General features: G+C 49.8%; 3 protein-coding genes across 16 annotated transcripts in view; 1 reads left to right on the top strand and 2 right to left on the bottom strand.

Moving 5' to 3' along the window:
• Positions 1-4,615, top strand: part of LOC308177788 (rho GTPase-activating protein 7-like) — a 56,341-nt gene extending 51,726 nt beyond the window's left edge. For all 11 annotated transcript variants that reach the window (XM_080555577.1, XM_080555583.1, XM_080555575.1 and 8 more), the window contains one exon: positions 125-4,615. The gene's annotated coding sequence lies outside the window, so the exon portion shown is untranslated. The remainder of the gene's footprint in view (positions 1-124) is intronic.
• RARS1 (arginyl-tRNA synthetase 1) lies at positions 94-15,182 on the bottom strand. Its single transcript, XM_080555584.1, has 15 exons — positions 15,074-15,182; positions 11,396-11,530; positions 10,865-11,053; positions 8,190-8,301; positions 7,139-7,239; positions 6,703-6,824; positions 6,255-6,375; positions 5,839-5,968; positions 5,394-5,498; positions 4,276-4,454; positions 3,638-3,747; positions 2,679-2,784; positions 1,396-1,568; positions 634-881; positions 94-241 (listed from the first exon to the last, which is right to left on the bottom strand). The coding sequence occupies exons 1-15, from the start codon at positions 15,116-15,118 to the stop codon at positions 132-134; spliced, it is 1,986 nt and encodes a 661-aa protein (XP_080411710.1). The 5' UTR covers positions 15,119-15,182; the 3' UTR covers positions 94-131.
• A 390-nt stretch (positions 15,183-15,572) lies between these two features.
• The window catches only part of WWC1 (WW and C2 domain containing 1), a 70,643-nt gene continuing 68,731 nt past the window's right edge, over positions 15,573-17,484 (bottom strand). For all 4 annotated transcript variants that reach the window (XM_080555568.1, XM_080555569.1, XM_080555571.1 and 1 more), the window contains 2 exons: positions 16,732-16,853; positions 15,573-16,213 (listed from right to left, as the gene is read on the bottom strand). In XM_080555568.1, coding sequence (XP_080411694.1) covers positions 16,147-16,213; positions 16,732-16,853 — 189 coding nt within the window. In that variant the 3' untranslated portion in view covers positions 15,573-16,146. The remainder of the gene's footprint in view (positions 16,214-16,731; positions 16,854-17,484) is intronic.

The raw sequence follows: 17,484 nt of genomic DNA on the forward strand, positions 1-17,484 counted from the left end.
CCCTTTCTTACTTTCCTTCCTCCCTCAGGGTGCTGCTCCCCTAGAGCACCTTCCCATACCAGAACCCCACCCCAACAGACACAGACACCTCCAGATGTTCAATCCTTTTATTGTCACCCCACAGGGAACAGCTACATCCTCTGCACCGGCTTAATCCCCAGGATGTCAAAACCCTTGGCCATGATCATGGCAGTGGCCTCGCACAGCAGCAGCCTCCACATGTTCACCTTCACGATTTGGCCTGCAAAAACATCACGAGATCAGGAGATCTCCATCAGGAGATGGAGCAGCTGCTCAGAACCAACACCACCCTGCTTCTGGGGACCCATCCACCCACAACCTGCCCTGGGGCCGGGCATGGCGAGCTCCCTCCCCTACTCCCCGAGCCAGGCAGACAGACCAGCCACCGAGTTTCCAGCCGCCTGGCTGCTCACAGCTCCTGCTCAACCTTCCTGCTCACGGACAGAAGATGGCACAGCTGTGCCAGCCGCCTTACATCCTCCCACCTGGCAGCACTTGCTCTGCAGCAGCTGGTAATGCAACACCAGCCCTCCCGGGACCAGGAAAACCCCATGCGTCACCTCTGCTCTGGTGCGTGCCAAGGCACGTGCAGCCCCATAGGCCAACACTCACCACTCTGCCTGTCCTTCTCAACGCAGTAGCAGTTGTCGTAGAACTCAGTGAAGGTGGTGGCCAGCTCATAAAGGTAGTCACAGAGCGTGTGCAGCAACAGATCCTCCAGGATTTTCTGCAGGATCTCGGGGAACCTCAGGATGCACTTGCCCAGCTTCCACTCCTTCTCGTGGTCCAGGACGAGCACCTCCTCCCTGGCTGCCTTCCGCAGCATCTCCTCGTCAATATTGGCCAGGCGAGCAATAGCCCTGCAATGTTCCAAAACTGTCTGCTTGTAAGGGTCCCAACAAGGCCCAGCCTGCGCCGCTCTTGCAGCGCGCCCACGGGGCACTGCAGGGGAGTAGGCAGGGCTGTGCTCTGCGTAGGTGTCGGCATGACTGCCCGTGCTACCAAGCCAAGCAGTGCTCAGGGTGCCAGAAAAGCTCTGTGGGGTATGGCAACGGTGAGCAGCTGCTGGAACACAGACTCACCCCTCTCTGGCCACCCAAATCCTCAAAAGGAATTACCTAGAACCTCACAGCTCCCTCCCTGGTAGCTAAAAGGCCCGGGATGCATGGCACACAGCAGGGCCCTGTGTCAGGTAACACAGGACACAGCCTCCAAAGACAAATAAAAACTTGCCTACAGAGCTCGCTTCTCATACCAACTAACCCCACCAGCACTGATGCAGCTACCTCACTCCTTCCCCCACATCTCCTTTGCATAAAGATTCAGAGAGCATCAGAGGCTAGCTCCAAGTGACTCCCAACATGCTCAACCCACCTGATCCGCGTGAAGGCATACAGCAAATAAGCAGCTGTATTTCCTCGGTCATCCAGCATCTTGTCGAAGGAGAACACGTAGTCATTTAGTCTGTTGTGGGAAAGATCTGCGTATTTAATACATCCAAACGCGACTGATGTCTGGGCAGCTCTCAGCTCTTCTGCCGTGAGGACCTGTTACGATTTCAGAACAGGTAACAGTCAGGAGGAGGAACACCCTGCTGGCATCAGGAGCCACACCACGCAGCCTTGGGCACTCAGTGCGGCTCAGGAGGAGAGCGCAGGCAGCTGAGAGGAGTTCACCCACACGGTATGTGGCACAGGCTCACACCCACCCTCAGGGACCAGACCCCATCTCTGCCCCTCACTTCTCTCGTGTTCAGGCGGCGTGGCCAACCTGCCCAGGCTAAGGCTGCCTCCACTCTCCCTGCTCCTGAAGGCCCAAGGACCCATCACGTTCTCTCTACCATGCAGATTTGACATTCACCCTGTGCTCTCGCTTCTCACAAACAAACACTTGCCCCTGCAACCCCTACAAAGCATTTTGGACAGTCCAAACACCCATAAAACACCTCTCTGGTACAGCAACACCCTGTCGGCAGGGCAAAGCACTGTGTGTCTGAATCATATGTGTCCTTGGGAGATCTTTATGGTGTTATTTTTTTCCTCATGCTTCCTGCTATTTCCATTTAAGAGGAGCTTTCAGCCTGTACTGCACAGCACCCAGGAGATCCACTTCCCAATTCCACTGCCTCACACGGTGCTCGGGCAGCTTGGTCCTTCTGCTCCATTCTGTGGCCCACGCCGTGCAGCTCTCTCCAGGCGATCAGCAGCCACAGCAGAACCTCTTTAAGCAAAGGGCTTCCAGCAGCTCAGCCGCAGTGTCCGAGGGAAAGGGTGAAGCCTGACACCAAAGTGCCCTGCACATCCCCGGCAGCCCATCACCAGAAGTCACCACCAGCCCAGCAGGCCGAGGCTGCAACTTCACATCCCACCAGGCCCAGCTCCCCTCCCAGCTCCCCAAAAAACTCTGCAGCACCAGCCGGAGGCCAGCTCGCTGCCTGCAGCTTCCATCTCCACACGGCTACGTACCCAGGGATTCTGCTTTCCCCATGGCAGCACCCTCCTGCCCCAGCTGCTCCCAGATAACACCACTGATTCTGTACACATCCCACAGCACCTCCCGGGCAGTTTGGCTGCATCCATATTCTCAGCTCAGACTCAGAATGTGGAAATTGTAAGTTTGTGAACAGATCTGGGAAGTTCTCAGGAAAGATGAGCTACCTTGTCCCGTTCCTTGTCTTTCAGCTTGTCCATGGCTCGTTTCAGCCCTTCTTCCAGCAGATCTATGAGACGCACGGTGTCCCCTGAACGAGTTTTGAACTTCTTCCTGAAAACACACAGACAAAATGACCACCTGTGTAAGAGGAAAAACACTCCCACCCTCTGCCTAGTGTGTGCCCAGGCAGATCCAGGACACGCCCCTGAGCTTCTTGCAGGAATTTCCACTGCTCAAACCTTTGGCTGATAAAAAAGCACATGCCCACAAATGGCTCTGCATTGAAGAAATTGACACCAGGCAGCTACACCTAGCAGGAAGTGCAGGAACCTGCCAGAACACAGGTGGGGAGCTGGGGGGTTGGAAGGCTCCAACACTCAGAGCTGTCCCAGGCATTAGGAAGGACACAACACCAGCACAAGGCTCCAGTCCAGCAAGGCACCTTTACTTTTGTAACAAACCTCCAGCAAAACCGCTCGCTCTGCAGCGTTACGTGGCTGTAGGAGTGCACTGGTTGCGTCACTTCACAGAGACACACGAACAACTCTGGAGCACAAGGGCCAGGCCTGCAGACCAGACCCCAGAGGTTCTTTTCCCAACTTCCATTCCATCTACCACAGGGCAGGCAGGGAATAAGGAAAGCACGGCCTTTACCATTGCCACTCCAGTATTCACACCACCTTCCTTGGCACTGCCACCAGCTGTTCCCTGTGCCGACTCCTGGTCCTCTCCCCAAACGGCAGGCAGCAGAGGCCAGGCCCCAGAGGGAACCAGACTTCAGCACCAAAACTACGTGCATCAGAGGGCCCTGACACGCAGTGCAGTGACGCAGTTACAAATAACTGCGCAGCACGTGATGTGTTTTGCTTGGCATGCCGCATGCGTACTTGTCAAGGAATGGGCAAGTCACTCAAGCATCCCCTCCAGAGCACACACAGAGGAAAAACTGCCTCCAAAGACTTACTTGTCTTCTCCCAGCACCACTCCGAATGCAGCGTGGGTCACTCTGGTTACTTTGGGATCATACCAGCCGATCATCTGTCCAGCTGCAAACACTGTCTGCAAATGCACCGACTGCAAGGGACAAACACCAACAACCAGGTCTCAACCCACACTTCCAGGTAGAGTTTTCTTGCCAGCTTCATCTCCTTCACAATGCTGCTTTCACAATGAAACTGTAAGTGTTTCTAGCTCCACAGAAGAGTTCCACCTCAGAAAGCTTAACCTTTCAGAGAGTTTGCCTGGCTTACAGAAGCAGCAACCAGCAAATTCACATCACTGCTCAGACACGCTGCTGACAACCTTGCATTTCGTCGGGTAAGAAGAGGCCAGTGTATAAGCAGTACAAATCTTATTTCAGACTGTTCTACTGAGATTTAGGTTTAACCGACCTCCAGTGGTGACTGGGTATCCATAATCATTTGGGATCTCCAGGGCTCTCCATGGAGATCACCAGTCACCAAATTAGATCCACCATCACACTAATGAGGACAAAAGGCAATATACCACACCTGCAGCATTCTACCTACAATACTGTTGTATCTGTCATTTAAATACTTTGTGATCTGTACCAGGAATGACAGAAGAGGCTGACGTACTCACCTGGCCACTGTCAACAACATAAATAAGGATATCAGCCTTCTCTTCACACAGCCTGTGTCTAAGAGCAGCTAAGTCAGATGTGTCGTATGTGTAACCTCCATCTGATTTCATGATCGTCAGCGGGACGGGGAAACCTGGCACAAAGACAATCTTCCGCCCGTCGTCCACCTGGACAAATCCTAGGAAAGAACGGAACACATTGTGTGTCATATCACATGGGGAGGTTTGGGGGCAGGACAGGGACAAACACTTCCCATTCCAGATGCTACCAGAAAGAAAACACCATGCACTCACATTAAAAACTAATGTCTAAAATAAAAATAAAAAGAGAATTCCCTCACCAGCCGTGTCATATTTTGTACTGCACTTCTAGAGCAAAACACCACGCACAAGAAAGCAGATCTGTTCAGATCTGGCCTTTCCAAAAGGGACCTAGTTGGATTTAAAAACTCATGTTGCTGGCATTCAGATCCACCTTTAGAGCCACAAGAACATCACAATGGAGGGCATTAAAGACAATGGAAACTCTATGGAGAAGCACTGAGGACTAGCACAATATATCTAGGAGGTAAGACTAGCCTGACCACTAGTCACCACTACAGATGGTGAGTCTCAAGAATTTCTAAATCTAAACAGGACCACATAAAACCAGAGACTCGTTATGGTCCATTTGGCTTCTTGTGAGTCTCAAAGTCAACATAATCCTAACGTGCCACTGTCTTCAGAGAGACTTCTCAGATTCAAGTTCTCCTCTACTCCCAACACCAAGACTGAGAAGTCTCTCATACACTGCTCCTTGACTATCTACTGAAGATGCAGTGAATTCCAGTGGTACCTCACACTATTTCCTACAAACATCACACACAAACTGCTCTTGGTGTCAGCAGGGAAGATTCACACTTTCGGGAAAGATACACATAAGAATCAGTTCTGCTAATGCTTCTTTGGGAGGAAATTCCACCAAAGATCCACTCAGGAAATGTCGCTGAGAAAAAGAGCAAGGGTGTGAAAAATGCAACTTTGCAAAAATCGGTGCTACACCTCATTGGATAGGAGTGAGGTTACCTCGCTCATGCTGACATCTGCAGAATTTCTGATTCCAAGACCAAAAGCCTTACCTTTATCTTCAAATTCTTTCACAATATCTTTCATCATCTCTTGGTAGAATGACTCTCCTCTCTCGATGAGTGTGATGTCCAGGCAGTTGTAGATTTTCTGGAACTCTTGAGGAGGGAAACAGATCAAAATATTTCCATTAAACGTACACAGTGGGAATTCACTGGCATATGTTTACCAATGGGTACAGCAAATCCCTAAATGTTTTCTGTCTCTGGGTCAAGCTATCAGACTAGGACTCAGACTAGACTGAGGAGACAAAAGTTTTAGCTGAAACCCTCCACAGACAGCCCAGTACTTTGGCTCTATCGTCCTTTTACTTTAAGCTTCTTACAGCAGGGCGGCAGCGATTTCTTTAAGAAAACTAGAGGATGGACTCGGACATAAAGGTGAGGAAAACCACACTGTTCATCTGCTGAGACATGTTTCTGAACCTGGCAAAGTCACCTTTCCGCGACACGTCACAGATCAGTTCCCACGCTTTAATGAAGTCTGGGTTTTTGCTCTGCAGCAGCACCACACATTGGTAGGCTCGTTTCTTAAACTCCTCCTCTGTGTCAAATCTCCTCTTGGATTCCTATGGTAAAACACACTACATGAACGAAGCACCTGTTTTCCCCCGAAACAACGGGGGGGACTTTCATAACAGGCTCTCAAAGCACACTTGTCTCAAAAGACAAGTCCTTTAATCACGCCCCACATGGACAACTCGAGACCAGATTCATTATCTATTGGCAGATAATTGCAATAATCTATTAACATGATTCCCTTTGTTTCTCTAAAACTGTGCTGCAAGTTTGTAAACCTCCTAAACCTGCTTTTTAGGTGTTGACATAAATATCGCGTTTATTTGCTACAAATACCTTGTAAAAAGCTTGGAGATCCCCAATGGGAGGAGAAACAGTTAAGTAATCTGGAAATTTGTCTTGGAGGTGAGCAATGAGCATTCCGAACTGGGTGCCCCAATCTCCTAAATGGTTTAACCTTGAAGCGATTAAAGAGCACAATAAAAATGATTTCTCAAACATATCTTTTAAAATTGCACATTTTAAATATGTATATTCTAAAAACCAAACATACATAATACGAGAAACCAAAAATAGACAAGCTGCCCCCTCCCCAATTTCAACGCAACGAAGCTGTTGCCCATCTGGATTCCTAACCCAGCTACACTTGCTCGGTTTAGTAGCTTACTGCAGAGAGGATTATTTATGAAGTGCTTATAAAAAAGACCAATACCGACCAAAGCACACAGAGGTACTGCAGACATTTAGCCAAAGCAGCCCATCCCATCCCAAAATCAGCTCTCACCTCAGAACATCATAACCTGCGAACTCGAACAGGCGGCACATGCTTTCTCCAATGATGGTGGACCGCAGGTGACCAACATGCATCTCCTTGGCAATATTGGGGGACGAGAAATCCACCACCACCTTAGACACAGTACAAAAGAAATAAATGAATAAAGGCAACAGCCATCACCATATCCCACGTGTTTCACGGGGGGTTGCTGGGAGCCCTGGGATACCCCTGTCCCTCATCCCCCAGCACCCCAGTGACCACAGCTGGTACACGTGGGCCAACTGATGGAGCCCAGGCCCCAAGTCACAAAAATGCCACCCTGACAACCAGCTGACATGGCCGTCTACTCAACAAATCTCTCTGGAGGGGGATTTCGAAGCTACCTGCAGTCCAGCACACACTTCAGCTGCATGGGTGCAAGATGCCCATCTCCTTACTGCCATACCTTTTTCCTTTTGCCAACAGCCGGTGGTTGAACTCCGTTCATCAATAAACTGCTCAGCTGCTTCGACACAAAATCCTTTCTCAAGTGGACATTGATAAAACCTTTGGAGGAGAAAACCAGCAATGAGTGTTGGGGCTGCAGAAGTGCTTTAAGGCGCTTTTTCGATTTCTGTTTCCTCGCATCAAGGACAAGAGCATATGAAGTTAGCTTGACTAAACAAAATTTTTTCAGCAACAGGACAACAAAGCTGTCACTAGAAGACAATTTCTGCTCCCACATTAAAAGAGCCTTCTATTTGTGTTTCACACAACCGCAGGAGTCAGATTTTGGAAGCAAGACCACTGACAACTCCCTTTTTGCACGCTGTCACTCAAAGCTGAATCTACAAAACCATTGTTTATGAGAAAGTAAATAATCTTGTCAGGGTTTGCAGAATACAAAACCAAATCCTGCTTTCTAGCCTTCTTTTACTTCTCCTTCTAAGAGCTAATGAATGAACTGCACAAGCACCCCGAAGGCCTGGGCCCTGTGATCCTTGCCTTTACACTGCAGCCCTAAGGAATAGGAGCCCTCGTATTTCTGCCTGGGTCACAGGGATGAGGCAGACGCAGCAGTTAACAACCTCCGTGCTACTCCAGCCTCTCAGTGCTGAGAGGGCAAGGCCTCCTCGGCACCCAACCAACAGCAAGCACTCCCGGTCTCAGCTGAGAAGGGCATACCTATTTCTCCAGTGATTTTGTATGACTGTGACCCCACACCCATCACTAATGTTCAAAAGTGCAAGGCTGATCCCTTAAGGATCAGTGGAAAAATTTCTAAATAACGGGCTGAGGACTGCACCAGCCAATTTAAAACAGAGGCAGATTGCTGCTGCTGCACACGTCTGGGGGCTACAGAGCTCACCACGATAGAAGCAGCTCATTCATCCTGTAATACCGGTTTTAAATAACAGAACAGTTGAACTCAGCTCAGCTTCTCTGATCCCCATCCTGTATAAAATTGCCCTAACAGCTTTAAAACATACAAGGGGTAGAACATGAAAGTACCGTACCAGGCCCAGCAATTTCAACCTTCTCAATGCACTCGTTCGCAGGAATATTTTTTGTTATTTGCTCAGCAATTTCTCTTGGACTAACCTTCTGTTCCTTGGTTTTGAGCAGGATCTGAAATGCAACAAGAAAATCCAGTAAAATTCAATCCTCCAAAGCATTCCACAAATGAAACAGAAAGCACAGACACTACTGTGCACACCTGCCATACTGCTGATCGTTACAGCATCCTTGCAAAATGGCTAAGGCTTGGAAAGGGCAAGAAAAGGAACCTTCTGTAGGGATCAACTTCAATGCTATCCAAACTACAGGAAAAAAAAAACATGCAAAACCAGATAATAAGCATGTTGTACCAGCTTATTGGCATGTCCTCTGAATCACTCCAGGAACAGTCCCTGCACTCCTCTTACTCTAAGGAGCAAGCAGAGCTCCTGGCTCAAGCCCCAGGCATTAATATGCTAACAAGCTCCCAGAACACAATACACATTTGTGAGGGCTGTTTCCACACCAGCGCGCTGAAGGGAGAGGTGGCTGCCTGGCACGTAGTGGTGCTGCCCAGTCAGGAGGCGTACTGCGCCTCTCAGGGGACACCCTGCGGGAGCAGGGCTCCTCGGGGAGACATGCACCACGTCCCCAAAGCTTCGGCTGACGGGAAGGACGTAACCTGCTGCGCTCAGAGAAAGGACTGCTGCATCCCCTGCCTCTGCTGTGCTGATTATGCCGTGACGTGTGAGTGTCCCCAGGCTGAGGCCCTGCATAGCCTGTGTGCCTCTCCAAGGAACAAACTCCCCAGCCAAGCCCAGCATGAGGAGCCTCTACCCCTCGGCACTGCTGACAACCGGGAACTTGAAGCCGTGGCTTGACGAGGACTGGTTGGATACGGAGTTATGCGAACAACGCTGACACGGAGAAGCCAGGACTGCTCAAGAATCCTAACAGAGACTTAATTGGGGTAAAGCAGCGGTCAGAAAAATGGCAAAGCCCTGAAAGCGTGTGGCAGTGCAGTCACCCAGCGTGCTCCTCTGGCCGGAGCCCAGCCACAGCATGCGAACAGCGCTAACAAGACCGAGGAAGACGACTTGTATCTGTGCGGGCTGTTTCCGCCTTGGCACTTCAGGCCAAGAGCCTGCTGGCTGGCACGTATCGGTGCTGCCCGCGAGCTAAACTCACTGGCACAGGACAACAGACGTGGCGACCGCAGGTGACAACCTGGGCCAGCGGAACTGCACCCGTGTCAGGGCACGTTCAAGGTCAAGATTAGTCTGACAATAAAAAGGTGAATTAATAACAGAACACTTAAAAATAAAAGTTGCTTCTGTTGTGAACGTACACTGTAAAATAAAAGATCTGTAATTACAAAGAGTCTTCTATTCACTCAAAGGCATCAATGCGTTGGAAGCAGGGACACCTAACACCTCAGACAGAACGCAGCACCTTTCTCCCTCACCTCCTGCTTGTACTCCATCACAGTCCCATCCCACTGAGCAATGCCTGAAATGTCTCCTATTCTGTCCGGGCTCTCTTTGGCCAAGTATCTCCTACAAAGCAGCAATGCCATAATTTTTGAGGTTGATACTTGCCAGGATTAAAAAAACCACACTCCTTCCTTTGCACATACATCAGAAGTGTTCTGCAAAGCAGAGCTGTTGTTACAGCTGCCTGAAAACCTCCAAGACCAGAACATCATAACAAAACAAACACACTTCCTGAATTTTGATCGGTTAACAGAAGATACAGACGCCCACTAACCACAGATGCCCACACAGCAGCCCCTTGGTAAACAGTTGGGTAACAGCAGCCAGAGAGGAACACGAGCATCAAGTGGGCACAAACTGTGCACGCAAACTGCCTGAGAGAGTCACAAAATTGAAAATACCTAAAGGAAGACAACACCAATCAAACTTAGCTCTAACCAGGCAATTAGCAACACTTTTGAACCAAAGGAGCTGGCTAGAAAAGCAGTACAAAGGAGGGTACCTGAGCAGTAGCCAACACCTGGCCTGACGCTGCAGGAAGGTGCCTGGCACGCACCACGGCCTCTGCGCGGGTCAGACCCGTCGCCCGGTCCGCCATTGGGCGCTGCCTGCAGCCGACCTGTCCCCCTGGGGGCACGGGGGACTGCCCAGGGCCCTTCTCAGCAGCACCCGTGCCAGGGGGTGGCAGGAAGCTGCAGCACTGCGCCCCGTGCCTGGAACCTGCCAGCCTCGGGCGAGCGCATGCGTGCAGGTAGCTGTGCGCACGGGGGGCACTCTGACTTCTCAGCGCTTCCTTCAGAGATCTGTAGGTCTTTATCAGCATTCTGCTACTGGCCATTTATTGTTTCCCTGCTATTAGTCCAAAACATATAGCTCACTACTTGGTAATTAGTTATGTCCTAAGTAAATGAATACAATGACTTAAATCCCCCAGACTGGGCCATTTTTCTGTGGCACACACGTGTAACTCAGACACTCTCCTGCCTCATAACAGCAATCTAAACTGAGATTGAAAGTCCTGCCCTGTGAAGGCCAATGCCTCCTAAAACACCATTAAATATTCAGTGAATTCTCAGCCCAGAGGCTTGCAATGAACCTAAAACAGGTCCAATATTGCAACTCTCACAGTGCTCTCTAACCACTTAGCTTCCAGCAGGCAACATTCCCACTTTGCTTCCCTTTGGAAGGTCTTTCGGATTTACCTGTGTTATGCCCATGGCGCTGTTGCACTGATAATCCCCAAATTTGGGCTGCTGGCTTGGGGTCACCACTAGCGGAGGGTTTTCTAAATCTGGGTACGCAGCCTGGATAGCAGCTCCAAAGATCTCCTGAAGACAGCTGTTGATATTAATCATGCTTTTCGCTGTTTTACTTCTTTCCTCTTGAAGGCTCTGAAAAAGCAAAACACAAAAGGCATGTGAGGAGCAGTTACATCCTGCTTTGCTTCTCACTCTTCTGTCAGTAATTCTGGCAGAGATCTCAGCTGGGCTGCCTGTTACACGACCACTCAACACAGAGCAGCGTGGGCTTATTAACCCACTGACATTTTCCATAAAGCAGCGTTTTGTTTAAAGAACCAAGAAACATCTGAAGTGCCACCGACACTTAAGACATGAGAATGCAGAGAGAGCACGCTGTCACACCTTACTAGCTGTAACAAACGGACAATTTATTTACCTTGTCCAAATGAGAACAAAAGCACGTAACACAGCATTAATTACTCATTCCCTTACCTTTCGAAGGAAATTTAACCGATATTTAAGTTTTGCGTTTTCGTCTCGCAACCCTTCCAAACTCGGGGAGATTCCCAAGCATCCAAAATTCTTCAGGCGCTCGATTTCTGCCGTTAGCAACTTAATCTCGTTTTCCTGAAAAGCAAATTAAATGGACACACTGTGATTCCTGGAGAAGGGGAACAGAAGGTGAGGAGTGGCAGGATCTTGATACACTTCTAGTTGTGTCTCGTAAAGGTAACAACAACGACGTGTAAGTAGAATAATTCCAAGCAATCCTTGTTTAAAGATGGTTTCTATTTGTGTCAAAAACATGGATTCTGACACATTCTTAAAAACGGTCGGTGCTGTAATAATCTTACTGATCTCGAGTCAGAAGCACAAGAAAGACAACAGGTCAGGCTAATGAAATTTAGGCTCAAAAAAAGGGCATTTTCTCCAGCTTTTTTATCTAATAAAGATGCCAAAGTTTTGATTCTAAACTCCCTGCAGCCTCCTTCAAGCTTCAGCCCGTTCCACTCTCTCTAGCTAGGCCACGTTTTCTCCTTCAGAGGGTGAAACCACAACTGCTCACACAACCCCAGCAAGCTCCAACGCCGACGTGACAGAGGTGCCCAGAAGTCGGCGTGCTGCCTCACAGGAGAGCGTGAGGCCGTGTCGGCAGCGCGTGCTCCCACCTCACCACTCAATCCTTCCTTACCTTGGGGTTAAGGTGTTTAGGAGAAAACGGGAATTTCATTTTTATTCTCCAAACAAATGAACTTCAGCTTTCAGCTGTCTTGCATGTGTGTGCCCTCCACCCTCTCTAGGTGAAGCCGGGAGCGGCAGCACAGCAGAGCTGTGGGTGCTGACCCAGAGCCTCCCCTCGCCCACGGGCACTTTAATAACCAGGGAGAAGCTGCTGCGAGGAGCAGGAACTCTCCTCACGCAGCCCCCCAGTGAAACCAGGGATCTGAAACTTCGTCTCTGAAGTCCGCCTCTTTTCCTCCCCCAGCCCATCAGCCACAAACCTGGTCCACAAACATGCCTGGAGGCTGTAGGAACCGTCCCAACAGCGCTCACGTCCCTGATGCGCTCGTCAGGCATTCTCACAGCAGGAAGCAGCGCTGGCTAGCATCAGAGGCAAATAGGCCACCAAAACCTTATCAAAAGGGCTTGCTTACTTGAAATAACCGGAATATTTAATTAAGGAAAAAATTGGGGTCATCAAATCCCCCGGCCCAGTGTTACCACCGAACAGCAGCTCCCACAGGTGCCAGCGGAACTGACCGCAGATGCTCAAAATTCCTGAGCTGGGCCAAAACCATCTTAAGACTGCCCTATTTAAGGAGCAAGCTGAAAATCAGTACTTTTGAGGACATTCTTCATTCACGCTTGGGCTTCAACATTTCCAGTGCACTTCTTTTATAACCTCAAGGTCTCCGCTACAGGAGAACAGGATGCTTCCTGCAGGTTCAAGCATGAAGAAACAGGACTTTGGAATTAAAAAACTTGACCAAAACCTCTGTTTTGGCACTTATCAAACCCAAATCATCTAAAAGCAATGCTATATCTTAAAAATAACTCACTTCAAATACCCCATTTGAGCTGTTCCTTTTGCAGCTTATTACTTTTTTTTTTTTTTAAACAAAGGCAGACATCCCTCCGCATCCCTCAATCAGACTGCTTTGCTCTCACACACGTACACCTACCTTCCCCCTTGACAGAAAATGTTTTTCTTATTTTATACTTTTCTTATTGGCCTGACCTGGTAGCATTTGATAGAACTCACAGATCTGTTTAAAAATCTTTCAAACAACTTCAAATTTAGAATAGTGGAAGAGGGATTTCATTGCATTAACGAACAGTTGTTTCACTGTAAATTTAAGTAAGCACTATTGCAACATACTGACTTAAGGCAATATCGGAGCAGCAACACAAATAATTGAAGTTTAAACTCACCTAATTCCCCCTCCGTCTGAAAAAAAAAAACAAACAACTGATGTGCTTTAAAAAAGCACAAACATTCTGTCCTACTCTTAATATCACACTACCTGTAAGCTCCGTGTCCACGCAGGATTACCTGCTGTCTAGCAAAGACACCAGCTGCAGGGCAGGTTAGTGAGTCAGACCCTTGGGAGAGTTTTGCACTGATGACAAATATTGTACAGATCCAGAAAGTTTTTTTGTTTTCTGCTTTTGAAATAAATGGACACCCCTACACATCCCAGCCCATGAGCAGTTCTCACGTACTCTTCCTGCATTAAAAAAATACCCCCAAGCTACAGCCACCGAGATCTTTCAGAACCCTGGCAAGCCTTTCAGAACAGAAATTCATTTCTGATTGTCCTCCACAACCAAAATTGCTTCCAGTCATCCAAGTTAAGACTTGCAGGAGATGAAACGACCAGTATCTTACCGGAACTTTCTTCCACGTGGACACACTACAAGAGAGGATGAGAAAAGGTTTATCCACATGCATGTCCTGAACCTCAAACCCGAGGGTTCTCAGGAATCACCAGCCCCTGGGGCTGACATCTGGCCTGAACAGCTTCTCTCACACCACTAAAAGCTGACAACAAGTATCCCAAATGGCTGGAATTGGCCAAGAGGGAAAAAAAACTTAAAACAGTGCCAAAAACCAGGCTCTCATCTACTTCTTTACCATGACTGCACAGAAACAGCAAATCCCCAGCCCAGACAACTGCAGACACGAGGTGTTCAGGACGCCACCACTTCAGGCTTGACCAAGCCCAGGGTATCAGCCCCCACTGCTGCGTTTCCCCATCGTGTTTTTCTTTCCTGAAAGTTTCAGCATCACTCTTTACTTCCAGCAGGGATTACGCCGAGTTCCAGCAGGGATGGGGTCAAGGCCAGGAGGGCTGGGGCGGGTAGCGCGGCCTGCTCGGCCCTGGCAGGCAGGGAGCCCTCGTGCAGGGCCCGGCGGGAGGGAGCAGCGCTCCCCTGCCCCACGCCCATAACCGCGTCTGGGCTCTCCGGGAGAAAGGTCTGCAGGCACTCACACGTTATGGGTGGCCCTTATCACAGGAACCTGCAATAAACCTGCTTCTCTAGCGGATCACCTGTGAATGCCAGGTATTGTTAAAGAGTTATCGATTCTGTAATCTTTCTGAAAAAGAAATTACTGTGTTAAACGACAGGCACCCCTCGTATTCCTCCCGGTACCGTCCAAGTGAGGGGGCAGACAGTGCCTGTGACAGTACCACTACACCCTCAGCCTACAGAACTTGTAACTGAGAACAGGAAGGAAGGAGCTGCTGCCTGGGAAATAAAACTTCACATTAATCCTCCCGCCCAGCCCTGGGTGCACCACAGCTCCTCAGCAAAGGGCCAGACCCGGGGAGCACCTCACGGGAGGCCGCGGGGATTACGGGGGCACCTCGAGGGCTCTTCGGTCAGCCCAGTGCCAGGGACCTGCCCTCGTCTGCGAGTACAAGACAGCGACGGCTCTCCCGGTAAGACCCGAACGCCCGTCAGGATGCGAGCCAGGCCCCGCTGCATTCGCAGGGCTCTCGCACAAAGCCGCCTGGCAGGGAGCCCCGCTCCATCACACCACAAAGCGGCCGGGGAAGGGAGATGGCGTCGGGGCGCCTCCATCCCTCCCCCTGCTCCTCCCCGGGGGCTTCTCCCTCGGCCGCCCCCGAGCCCCGGGCCGTGCCCGCCTCCCCCTGCCCGCACCTGCCGCGCCAGCCGTGCCGCCGCCTGCGCCATGCGCGGCTCCATCCCGGGCTGCGGAAGGGGAAGGGAGGGGAGGGGACGGGACGGAAAGGGGAGGCCGCGCCCGGCCGCAGCGCCCCCTGGTGCGCCGGAGGCCCCGCTGGGGGCTGCGGGTGAGCACAGGGTCCCAGAGCAGTTAGGGCCGGGAAAGGCCTCCGGGATCACCTGCTCCAACCCGCCCCCCCCCCCAGCAGTGTCACCCCCTGAGCCATGTCCCTAAGCACCAGGCCCACCCTCTCCTTGAACAGCCCCAGGACAGACGCCACCACCTCCCTGGGCAACCCGTCCCAGCACCCGACTGCTCTTTCTGAGAGAAATGTCTCCTCATTTCCAACCTGAACCTCCCCGGCACAACTTGAGGCCCTTCCCCCAGGGATGTCACAGCGAGGGGGGTGAGGTGACAGAGGCTCGGCTCTGTGGGTGACGCACGGCGTAGCAAAGCACGAGGAGGCCAGGAGGTTGGTGCAGGAAGGCTGCTTTATTGGGAAAGGCAGGCGGGCAGCAAGGCTGCGGCCCTCCACCCGCGGCGGGGGATCAAGAGGCGCCCCCCGCATCCCAAGGGCGAGCCAGGATCCCCAGGAACCCCCCAACACACAACACAGCTCACAGGGCCTCCGTCACACCGCACACGGGGCCTCGGTCACAGCACTGTGGGGAGGCCCTGCCAGGCGGCAGAAGGCAGGAATGAGGTTGCTCCAAAGTCGGTTTATTGCAGTCAAGCCTCAAACAGGAGGAGCTGTACAAAAATTCTAAAGAGGGTTATTGAAGAATAACAGCACCTGATGCTGGATTTGTTCTTATTTAAAATTCTATTTCCCAAAAATACATTCCTAAATATACAAACTATACAATCTTGTCACTTTAATGCTGGTTTTTGTGATGATGCAACTCAACCTAGAAGTCTTTAAAACATCCACATACTGACGAAAGCTCTAACGTACAAATGCCTTGGTGCCTTCATAATACCACATAAATAACTTCAAAAACCAAACTGCATTTGTAGAACTGTCCAGAAAGCAAATACTTTATGGTGATCACACGTCATCCGCAGAGAGCGTTGGAATGTTGATCCTCGGCCGTGTGAAAAATGCCATCTTCTCTCTAGAAAGAGATGATCAGGTATTAGTGCAACAGAAGTCCTGCCAGCAATGTCTATCATCTACATGAGAATTTATCCCACCAGCTGTCACCACGAAGAACAGCAGCACAGCCTCGCACAAGCTACACCTTTTATTTACATAGCATACATGAGGTACTGTTACAGTTAAGCTCACGACACTGATCTTACCAAAAGAGCCATTTCAGAAAGGCTCGGTTTTTAGCATTACGAGCATGTTACTTACAGAAGCAAAGGGCTGCTTCTGCATTAAGCAGAGGATTTGCAAATTTGGTGCCAGGTGAGGAATGATTTGGAGTAGTTCTGGATGCCTTGTGATCACTTGCAGTGCTGCAGCTAATTTCTGCCTCTCAGATCTTAGACTTTGATATGAAAATACAGAAATTTGTTGAAGCAGAACAGTTAACTACTACAAAGATGAAATTTATCAGTACCTTAGGACTCCACAAAAAAAGTCAAGGTAGTCAAATTTTCCTCCCCTTTATTATTGATATGTTAATACCTGAATGACTGCACTTCCAAAGGCTCCTTCCGACTCTGCCCTCGTAGTCTGTGAACATCCTTGGCAGCAGCTCTCATCATTTTATCGGCTTTGAGCTCACACTTGTGTTCTGTTTTTTCCACCTCAAAAATAATGGAAAAAAATTATCTGTTTTTGCTTCCAGAAGGAATCACTTTATCCAAACAAATCTCTAAATACAGCAGCATTTTAGCTGCAGACCTGCAGCGTTTGGAAACCGCTAACTCTGAAATCAGAAACCACAGAAGCTAAAAACTGAAGGTTTGTCAACTAACCACTGTAGTCAACAGAGCTTTTTGTAAGGTCTTCTTCCAGCCCTTTGGTATGAATCATGGCTGATATCTGTCTTCTTTGTATCATCTTTATTTTTAAGCCAGTTGATCAGCTCACTGAAGAACACAGAATCATAGAGGGGTTTGAGTTGGAAGGGACGTTAAAGATGATCTAGTTCCAACCCCCTGCCATGGGCAGGGACACCTCCCATCACACCAGGTTGCCCAAAGCCACGTCCAGCCTGGCTTTGAGCACTGCCAGGGATGGAGGTCCCACAACTTCTTTGGGCCAGGGCCTCACCACCATCTGAGTGAACAATTTCTTCCTTAGATCTACTTTTTTTTTTTTTTTTAAAAAAAGAGAAGTTTAAAGCCATTACTCCTTCTCCTATCACACTTGTATGGCTTTCTTGGCTGCAAGTGCACACTGCTGGCTCGTGTCAAGTTTCTCATCAACCAGCAC

Source organism: Anser brachyrhynchus (assembly GCF_964034855.1).
Source record: "Anser brachyrhynchus genome assembly, chromosome: 14".
NCBI classification, from domain to species: Eukaryota; Metazoa; Chordata; class Aves; order Anseriformes; family Anatidae; genus Anser; species Anser brachyrhynchus.